This window comes from Ornithodoros turicata, chromosome 9, assembly GCF_037126465.1.
Source record: "Ornithodoros turicata isolate Travis chromosome 9, ASM3712646v1, whole genome shotgun sequence".
Lineage (NCBI taxonomy): Eukaryota > Metazoa > Arthropoda > Arachnida > Ixodida > Argasidae > Ornithodoros > Ornithodoros turicata.
In genome coordinates, this window is record NC_088209.1 from 29,331,788 (window position 1) to 29,342,764 (window position 10,977).

The following is a 10,977-nucleotide window of genomic DNA, read 5'->3' on the forward strand; positions in this document are numbered from 1 at the left end:
TCTTTTTAAAACTGGCGCCTCCGGAGTCCGCAGAAAGCCTGTTTAGCTTGATCCAGGGCGCGCCCAGAACCACAGCATAAAGCTTAAAAGCTTAAAGTGTCAAAGTAGCGTGGTTTTGCTTTTGATTGTTTCTTAGTTCTATGGCACGAATTCAGACACGAAAGATTATATATTTCCCGTTTTCGATGAACAACACGTAAATTAAATTACATTTAAGAAGTAGTATATGGGTGCGTTTTCTCCCGAAAGTGAACTATTATTTAATTTGTTTTTCATGAAACAAATATATCAAATTCTGCTTCGAAACACTTCTCAGTAGAATTTTTTGCCTCCGGCTCTTTAAACTTTTCTTAAAGAAAGGATTCGAGATTCGTAAGATTCGAGGATTCGCAGAACCTTCTTTGGATTCGGTTTCGGATTCGGATTTGGATTCGGGAAATTCTGGATTCGTCCCATCTCTAATTTACACATACACGTACAATAATTCCATAACAGCGTTTCTCAGGTAGGACAGAGCTATATAGGCAGTACACATGGAAAGTGGAAGCAAGCAAAGAGAAATCTTCGCTCAATAAGATGAGGATGATGATGAATGACTGGAGTTGAGAGATTAGATTATGAACAGTTGGATAGTATGTTCAAGTCCACCATATAGGTTTGCTTTATCAACTGTCATATGGTCAGGACCGCACAGGCTCTGCCCGTCAACTGGTATATATGTATATATGCTTATCATCTCCTAAAGTATGGCTCCATTAACACGTTGGATGTATTACATTGTGATTCTCGCGGTGAAATCGGTACTAGATGGACAGAAGGAAGAGAACAGAGTGGCCCTCGCCGCTTAGGTTCCTTATTCTTCCGCTCTTTTCTGATGACGGGTCGGACAATGGGATAAAGACATTCGTTGTTGTGTGAGATGATCTCGTAAGGTGTCATGAATGCACGCTGTGTCCTTCGTGCTCGTTGTGGCGCCTCCTAGTGTTATTTCGTCTCTGTAGCAAACGGCTTTCATGCGTAGCTCCGCGAGCTGTCCATATTTCCGATGACATCTTGGCCGTGAAGCAAGACAAAATGGTGCATTACTGTTTAAGAATTCTGTGAAAAGTGCATTGTAGAATGGAAATCTTTGTTTTGCTGTTACTTTGGTGCCTGATGTGTAGAGCTAAACCACATACAGCCCGCGTGCGGACCGTACTTATATTATGCGGCAATTGACCTGTTAAATAAAGCAGTCAGATAGGTGAACTAACGTCATTAAAATTCATTAACATTCAAATCAATGCATAGGAACGAGCGTCGTCATAATATATTATCATGGGGGAACTAAATTAGATACCGCGGATGCACAAAAAGAGAAGCAATCATCCTGAACACTCCCTCGGGTGAAACTGCGATTAAAAGTATCGTTTCGACCAAGCCATCTATGATAAGACAGAAATAAATGAGACGGGAAAGTCAAGCTCGACTATTCGCAGTACTAGAATACTTTAAAAAATTGCGTTGATATAATAAACCCTGGAAATACGTAGCTGCAATTATGTAACTTTCCATATTTTCTGCAAGCTCTCACCATTACGAAGAACGAGACAAATTATTAATAACTACGGCCGGTTTCTCGTTTTTGGTATTTACCGAAAAGCGCCGAAAACCGTGCGCCGGTAACTTTTCCGCGTGTTGGTCGAGAAAAGTATATTTAAAAAAAAAATCGGCGTTATCCTCCGCGACACCGACAAGTGTGTCTCACGCAAAAGTGTCCGGAATTCCCCAGTTTTAATCACAGTTATGTTCAAACCCACCAGCGACAACCCGAGAACACGAAAAGTGGGCGAGCGGAGGCATAGAATCCCACGAAACGACCTGCCCTAGAGGCTAACGTTCAGTATAACATTCTGTCAATGCCTGTGTCTAGCGCTAACGTGGAGCGGGTAGAGCGATCCGCGACGTCATGTGAATACGTACGTGACAATTTACTACAACAAGTTCAAGTTGTAGATGGTCAGCTGCAACGAATCGTACGAGCAATAAATAAATATGAACTTTATTCCATATGCTTCATGTTTTTCGTCACTCTTCTTTTTTTTTCCCGCAAATAACATCAGCGGGAAATTTTTCGCCGAAAACTGCCGGTTCATGGTGTTAGGGAAATTTGATTTTTTTTCCTCCGAATTTCAGAAAAAAAGATTCGCCGAAGACGAGAAACCCAATTAATAACCAACGAAATGGACATTTAATCAAAGTCTGCCTAAAGATCCAACAACCATTATATGGTGACGATGAAGTGGGAGGTTTTCCACTGTAGGAGTGGAACGTTATCCCATAGCTAGGGGCATCAAAAGATCCAAACTGCGTAGATTCGTAGGGGAAACGGAGCGTCGAGTTTGTTTCCTATAATAAATCTCTTACGGTACTTATGCGCAGGTCAACACGAAGTCCGAATGCCTCCGAGCGTGCACCGTCGACAACGACTTCGTCTGCCGCTCTGTACTCTTCAAGCACAACCCCGACGGCCAGAGCTCCTGCCAGCTTTACCATGTGGACCACCTCATGCTACCGGACGGAGCTGCAACGTTTTCCGCGTCAAACCCTTTGCCCCTTTTGGACACCGGCAAAAGCAACGGGATCTACCTGGAGTCTCGATGCAGCAGTAAGACATTTCTTTTCCTTCCATAGTTCCCACCTGCATAGAATACAAAGCATGGAGAGGAATCACGGTTTGTTGACGCGTGTCTTTGCAGACAACAGTCGTGCTCAAGCAGGGAAGCCTGTCAGTCTTAAAAGTCCTCCCTTTGGTGAGACCAGGACCTCCACAAAGTCTCCAGTGTTTGCCGAGAGTCCGGACCCGTCTTGCGACGCGTACGGAGTGTGCTACGACGGTGAGCACTATGCGCCCCTTCCTTCTTTGATCATTGCCTTCCAGTACCTGTACTACATTCCTACGGCACACCATAGCTAAGTTGTCTATCGAAAAAAGACAACGTGTCTGACCAGCTTGTACCGCGCCACCCAGTTGCGACGTGTCCAACTCACAAGCTCGGGACGAGAAAGCGGATGATTCCATACGTGAATATTTAAAATGTACGCATGGTGTGCTAAAGTGTTCTTCGCAATATCCAACGTGAAAGACTTCGGCTTCCGTGATGGGACGTCCGGAAAAAGCATCGCTCAGCATCACCGTCCGACGTAACAGGTCAAAGTCGGAATTAAGAGTCGCCAAAGTTTCACTTCACTTGCAGTGTAACGCATCAAAACAAAAGTGGAAAGAAAAGCTGCTTCCGCAATTCGCGGCAACTTTTCCACCCTGTCTTCCTGAAACTGTTTGTGGCCATTTGAGTTTTACACTACCCTGGCGAACTATGTCGAACAACCCATAAACCAACCCATTTGAAAAGAGAATACAGCTGACCTTGGTTTTACTTCTGAACTAGCGGCGTAACCTCATCATTTCAAAACCAATGGACCGTAAACGCTACTTAAAGCCCGGCGTCGCCAGGAAAACCGTAAACGCATTCCAACCGGAACGCGGTTCACTGATCATGGCACGCTGGGAAGACAGGGATACTTTACTGGCCAGGCGACCGACCACCTTGTCCAGGACCGTTACGAAGGAGACACCGATCATTTTTTCCAAGCGATATATGGCACTTGGAACTCTCATAACCTACAAGGCGCATTTCGCCGCAGACTCTTCATGGAGCGAAGTACAATAAAACTACAAAGAGCGTTTATGCGCTTGACCGATATCCATTGAAGAGGGGCAGTGGTGCGACGCCGGTTCCGGAAACATCGTCTGCTATGGTCGTCGTCTGCTAACGTAGCACGCACCCTGGCGTCGAAAGGCGGGGGAGAGACGCTATAGGGGGACGGCGACCTTACCTTCTACTATGTGGCTATTGTTCGCAGAGGTCTCCGGGGTAATCGGCTGCTCTTGTGATTGTTGGAGAGAAAGAAAAAAGCCAATAACGAAGAAAGGAACGGAGGCAACTCACTCAGATGTAACTGACGTCTGGAGACGTCAAAGGCTAATCATTCAACGCAGCGTACGCGATGTCTTAGCCGTGACTGATCGATTGCTGAGCGGTTGAAAAATTACGCCTAGTGGCAGGGGATTGTGTGGGGGGTTCGATAGTATAATGAGACGAGTTGCACGCAAAGTACATTAGCTTCGGTAGATTGGCGTGGCGGAATGTAGATGCTTTATTAGGGGTTAATGCCACGCCGTACCTCCACCTTCCTACAACGAATCACGCCTTATTCCATGCACCCTCGACGTCCAGTGACAATGCTGTACAGGTGCAAGATTGAGATGGGGGAGTACTTGAGAGACTGAGAGGAGAAAGGTAAAGAGAGTATGCACTGCCGTTAAGGTAAAACCTTTGCTGGTCGTAAATGGTGGTATAGAAATCGTGCGCGTACCTTCATTTATCCCGTACATCGCGTACCGACTCATCAACTTCAGCGCAAGATTGCAAAGTATATTTTCGGTGCTTCGGGAACGAGAAGACTTAAGGACGACTTCGGGGATTCAGTATCGTGAACGCGTTTCGATATCGAGCTCGGGACTTCCGTGCATGAACCCAGGCGAAAGTACTCCAGCAACTTTGTGGCATGGTACACGTTGCTTAGGTACGACGTCTTCCGAAAAGTACACTATTTTGTCGACTGAATAATTAATCGTAGCAAAGTGACCAAGCAATATGGCAACAAACACTATCTCTGCCCCAGATTCTACAAAGCTGCTACAGGGTCTTTCAGTATTGACCAACGCATATAACACGGAAACATTTCATTGCAGTGTCCATCCAGTGCACGGACGCCAAGATCATCGTACACGTGAAGACGAGCCGGCCATTTCACGGACGCATCTACGCCATGGGGCGTAGCGAGACTTGCAACACCAGCGTGCGGAACAGCCAGTCGTTCCGCCTCGACCTTTCCCTTACAGGGCAGGAGTGCAACACGCAGTCACTGGTAAACAATTCTTTCTCTCTACTCGCACAAAGAAGAAAATGAACACCTTTGAGAAGTTATCGCTGCTCCCATCGTATCCACCGAGTGGGATCATATCTGATGGACAAGAAAAGAGTTTCTGCCGCAGAGCTCGAGTTTTATATCGAGACCTCCACTATATGCAACTTCCGTGGTTGGGTCAAATCCGATGACCAGATAGACAGAAAGTTATAAGAAAATAATTTAGGGGAAAGTCTTGGTTGCGAAAGCAATGAATGTTATGTCGGATAAATATAAAAGATGGTTGGCTTGCGTCGATGGTGAACCTACATTGCAAGTTTTACAGCAAAGGGGGTAAAACGCCACCAACAGGTACAGAATGCCTGCTTAATGTCTCCCCTCACTCTTTCGCGCGTACACATTACAGAGTCAGGATGTCAACCAATCGCTGCACACGATTTCATGACCCTGTCACACCGGCAGTCTTCAATGAGCACTGAAACCAATGGACATGTTCAATGGCCGCAATATCCAATCCAAAATCCTATCCAATCCAATGGCCATTGGTTTCAATGATCATTGAAGACCGCCCGTGTGACAGGGGGTATCGAGATTTTCTGGCTACCAGTGGCTGCCCATGCGGCCAATGGCGGCTCGCCCCAAACGGCCGCCGAAAGCACGGTCGTGATTGGCGGACCCTTAACTGTTACGTCACGTCGTTTAAGCCGTCAGGCTTTGTTTCTAGGCTGCGCTGGAAGAAACACGTAGAACATCGGCATCGCGCATATCGAAACTCGTCCGGCTGTGACGCTTGCTGAAGGCGTCTCCGCCAGTGAGGCAGCGCGGAAGAGGTCAAGTGCTTATGAGAACCAATAGGAATGTCCGTAGCTCTCGCTCCTCTGACGTCAGAGCTTGAAGCGTACGTGTGTTCGAGTGTTGTTGTTTTCTTTCATCAACAGTATGGTATGCAGTAGAACGTGTGCACCACGTAATGGACCGCACGTACCCTAGTGTCGCAAGTCACAACCCCTTAAAACATAACGTTACGCATAACACACTCTGACAATCTTCGCACTCACGGTTGTATCGGATGTGCACAGCGTTCCCCGACGCCTAGGCAACATCGCGTTCGCCATTACGTTCCGAACGTTACCCCTATACCTTCAGACACCGTTCTTTCTACGAACAAAAAGTAAGCGAAAGGGTAAAAGCCGCGGCGGGCGAGACGAAATACCGGTCATTTGCATGATACATTCCCACTTTCATTTACATAATGACTGTCACGTTTGCTCAGGATATTAACAGCGCCAGCTGCTACCAGTTTTAATAACGTTTCTCGTAGCCGGAAACGGTGCACGCTACCGGACGCCACAGACGACCTCAAATTTTGACACTCCGCCTTTGTTACGCCATGACTGTATGGAATAGCATCACGATCCTCGTAAGGGGCATCGAAGAAAACGGAATCGAAGAGGCGGACCTCGAAGCGGTCAGTATGACAAACGGTGTGACGGACGAAGGTCAACCGGTCACGGACATGTGATGGTCGTTTTAGCCACGGTGGCACGACGTCTGTACAATGGCGCATCATTGATAAATGTACGCGACGACCTACGCCGATATGAAACGCTCCCGTCTAAAGGAGGCATTGTTACGGTGACATAATGCCTATATGGTGCCTTGCGCGGCGGGTTACCTGGGCTCGTGAGATAATTCCTTATCGGTGTTCAGGAAGAAGCGGTCAAAGAAAGCTTTGGTTGGATATTGTGATATATTTGAATGGGGGATGAACGGCCGAGTGGGTGTCGGGGTCTTTATGATGTACAGCGCGGTGCCTTATTGGTTCGAATATTGAGCTCGTGACTATTACATTCGTGTGTGTTGCGCAGTGTATAAACGCTTCAGAGAGTTCCGATCGTACTCTTGTTATCGCAACGTCTCAACAAATGCAGACCAGTCGCGGGTAAGATATTTTTAAAGGGAACAGCGTTTAAAAGGTAACTACGCTAGCATTGCAGTTACCACAGCAAAATAGAATGCACGTCACTTTTACTTGCAGATGCCATTTAGACAGAGTGTATACAAACTGGGCTAATTTGTGCTATCACGTGGACAGTCATTCAGTAGCGCACGCTTGCAGGAAGAAAATTTCTTAAACGCGTGCATAAGATCAGATGTTTTGTGAACGGACAGGTGGATCAAAACGTCGCGTTCAAAATATCCACCTAATTAACTTAAGGCCACTGTCGCGCGGGACGATTCAGTTCCAAGAGTACGTACTGCGTACGTTCCAGTCACATCGATAAACAACCTACAGAAATTAATAGTCATCACTTTTCACTGCTGATTTTTAACTGGGAACTGCGCACCTTTCTGTAACTTCAGAGTTCCTTTCATCAAACATACCTTCTTACAAATCGGAGCGACCGAACAACACTTCATTTTGGCGATTATGAAGGAGGTGCTTCATCGCAACAGGCGACACCCTATCCGGTCATTACGATGAACGTGATGCCCCTCACAGAGATGAACGCGACGCGTCACACGGGAGTCAGGCTCAGGCTCATGAAAGGGAAACCCTAGCTTGTGTGTAACACACACGCAGAAAGCCAGCAATTAAACCCTGTAAAGTGAATCAATTAAAGGGTTGTACCTCTGTTCTTGCAGGGCGGAGTCTACACAAATACGGTTGTCCTTCAGCATCACAATGTTGTGCTTACGAAAGCCGACAAAGTGTACAACGTGCGCTGTACTTACGAGACATCCTCCAAGAACATTTCCTTTGGAATGATGCCCGTCAGGTAAGTACTGGCGGGCGATATCTTAGGTTGGAAAATAACGCAATAAATCTTTCCTCCCATTCAGAGATCCAGACACAACGCACATAACTGCCGCGCCGGAGGCGCCTCTCCCGAAGATCGTCATTTTCGGCATTGACGGACGCGAGGCGTCGACCGTCCGTATCGGTGATAGGCTGACGTTTCGGATCGAGATACCAGAAGCGAGTGAGTAGTCAAGTTCGATAAGTAAAGAGAGGGATTTGATAGAGTTATCTACGAAACATAATCGTCAACTTTTATCAGCTACATAAAATACTCCTCGGGATGCAACTCATTGGACCCCCCCCCCCCCCCACACACACACACCCTTCTTTCGGTTATGTTATACTTTTATGACAATTATATGGTTACGCTTGAAGCAACAGAACCCGTGGAACAATTGCAGGCGCCTTATTAGCCCGCTAAGCAATTATCTAGATGAAAGCTATCTCCAAGTGCATCGGAGATTTTGGAGCATGTGATTAGTTAGATTACGAAGTTTCCTGACAGATTAGTTGATTATATCTTGCATATTCAATTCGCCGTGTGAATGCCACGCACTGCATCATCAAAGCATATGTAGGCTGCAATGTGTTCATTGGGGCTGCCGTGCAGTGCTGGGATTATGACGCGCTCTGTTAGGCTACGTTCCCAGTGGCGCTGCGTTTGACTATATCATCCGCACATTACATGTACCTAAAAACAAGTATAATAATAAGAATAGCTCCAAGTTATCGTTATTATTATACGGGAAGACCTCGTTATAACGTGGTCAACACAACTGAGGGAAAATTCGATATAAGCGGTAATTCGATAAAAGCGGAACTGCCATAAAAACAGTGACAGTAGCGTCGGAATCGCGCGAACTTCAAGCAAGTAACCAAACATCATGACCTTCGCTGTCTTTTAATCTGTGTGGAAAAAGAAGAGAGAGAGAAATAAATAAGCTGGGTTTGCCGTACGGGCTTTTGCTAGCTCGCCCTTCGCCGTAAGCATAGCCTGCTCGCAGGGTGCTTCAAATAGCCGGGTTCGAAATGCATGCATTTCGGTTGGCACAGCGTAGGAGACTTCGAATAAAGTGATAATGAAAAACAGCGATCTCGCTATAACGAAGGCCTACTGTACTTCTTTTGCATACGTTGAGACACGCACCTGCAGCAGTTCCTTCGGCTTCTTTTTTTCTTAAAAAGACGGACTTTATCGCTAGTAGTGAGACTTAAGTACATATCAATCCCATCCTATTCCAGCCCCGTACGGGATTTTCGCCCGAAGCTGCATCGCAATGGCGAAGGATGCGAGAAGTACGTTCGAAATCATCGATGAGCGGGGGTAAGAAAATGTGACGGCATTGTTCGTCGATCTGAACGGAGGTAGGAAGCCTAATCTTTCTGTTTGACACAGGTGCCCCGTAGACCCGACCATCTTCCCCGCGTTCTTCCAGACGGACAGTAGTCTGCAGAGTTCGTACGAGGCGTTCCGATTCACGGAATCGTACGGCGTCATTTTTCAGTGCAACGTCAAGTACTGCATCGGAAAATGTGAACCGGTAAGCTATGAGGTTACATGAGGACGGAAACTTCCGTCCGAAAACCATGTAGAGAGCTAGACGTGGGTCCTTCGAGCCACTCCATGAAGGTCCTTCATGATTGAGCCACTCAGTCGGCATGAGACCGAAGCACAGAATACAATCGTACATACACATATACGCGCCGAGCTCAAGAATTGCGCACGTATGGCAATGACCATTCACAAAACATTAAAAGCCTTTCAATAAAAAAATATTGGTGCTTCCAAAAGAGCTTCGCAAAAAATAAATACATAAATAAATAAGAAGAAAAAATCACCGAGCGGATAATGGCGTCCCGCTCATTGGTGGTAGCCAATGTCGTGCTGAAGACCGGGAGGTGGTGGGTTCGAATCCTACCGCCGGCTGTGCTATCTGAGGTTTCCCTGGGTTTTCCGAAGGCTTTCCAGACGAATGTCGGCACAGTTCCCCTTGAAGTGGACCCAGGACGCATACTAACCCTCTTGTCCCCCACTCCTTCCTGCTGTCCTCTCTACATCTGTCCACATCTGTACGCCGCTCATAGCCACAGTTGCTTCGCGACGCTAAGACGGAATCAAAAAATAAATAAATGAATGAACGGGTTCTGCACAATGTCAAAAGCAGCAGCCATGTTCTTCGGGACCGGTTTAGTGTAGGTGTACGCCATCGGAAAGAAAGAGGCTTGCTTAGTTCTGACTCACAATATGGTACAACAATCTATTTCACGCTAAAATCATTCTTCCGTCAGGTAATATGCAACCACGGCAGGGAGAACTCCGAATCGTGGGGACGAAGAAAACGAGCTGCGAGCACCATGCGCAACTCCGATGAAATGACCCTCAGTCAGGAAATCCTGGTACTCGATTTCAGCGAAGAACCAGCAGCAAGGTCAATGACGGAAAAGCCACCTTCAGCCAACGGTAAGGCAGCGGGGACCCGGTACCCAGTTACCCAGTGCACCCAGGCACTCACACGATGACTATAATTCCAGAATCGCTAAGTTTCGAGGAGACAGTGCAACTGATGGACAAGTGCGCTTCCAAGAATTCTGTGATGGCCCTGAGCATAACGGCGGCCTCCCTGCTGGTCATCTATATTTGCACCGTGGCGTACTTCGTAGCACACAGAAGGGTGAAAAACTTGCCTTGAACCACCGCTGTCCTATCATAGGACGTTTGTAGATTTGAAGTGTCGGTGCAATTCTGTCACTTGACGTAGTTCCTGCAGGTAGTTTGCGAGGTTGCCACATTCTTTGAATCGCACTGCTACACGAAGCGTAAGGCAAGGCGGTGACGCTTGCTCGTGCCATCAGTATTGTAGGTTAGATCGTGTAGTTCGTAGAATTCGCTTGAAAGGGATGTGACGCTCCGATATCGCTGACGGATTATGTGATATGTGCGTAACTCTGCACATTATTTAAAAAAAAAAATCGTTGTGTGTCGTGTGTTCTATAACAGCATATCGCGTCATAATCCATGAGCTACCCTTGTCTTCCAAAACACGTGGCCTCTTAACGTGGGCCGGGACACTCATAAAAGCCGTTAGGGGAAGCTCGAGAAACACGGCACATCGGAAGACTCTACGAAAACGATACGGCAAAGGAAGTTATCAAATCCAAGCTTAGCAATGTGACGTCACACGCCTCAAAGAAACAGGGCGATT

The 10,977-nt window shown here is 46.9% G+C and overlaps 2 protein-coding genes across 5 annotated transcripts in view; one reads left to right on the top strand and one right to left on the bottom strand.

Annotated features, from left to right (window-relative positions):
• Nucleotides 1–7,844, bottom strand: part of LOC135368540 (ATP-binding cassette sub-family F member 1-like) — a 45,847-nt gene extending 38,003 nt beyond the window's left edge. Inside the window, exon 1 of one of the 4 annotated variants that reach the window (XM_064601909.1) lies at nt 7,708–7,844. In XM_064601909.1, the coding sequence (XP_064457979.1) occupies nt 7,708–7,811 (104 nt within the window). In that variant the 5' untranslated portion in view covers nt 7,812–7,844. Of the gene's footprint in view, nt 1–7,603; nt 7,669–7,707 lie in introns of those variants that run through there. The other 3 variants (XM_064601912.1, XM_064601911.1, XM_064601910.1) reach the window with 3 other exon arrangements.
• Nucleotides 7,845–9,051: 1,207 nt separating this feature from the next.
• Nucleotides 9,052–10,464, top strand: LOC135369449 (uncharacterized). The gene is made up of 4 exons (XM_064603038.1): nt 9,052–9,098; nt 9,171–9,315; nt 10,064–10,235; nt 10,307–10,464. The coding sequence occupies exons 1-4, from the start codon at nt 9,052–9,054 to the stop codon at nt 10,462–10,464; spliced, it is 522 nt and encodes a 173-aa protein (XP_064459108.1).
• The last annotated feature ends 513 nt before the right edge of the window (nt 10,465–10,977 follow it).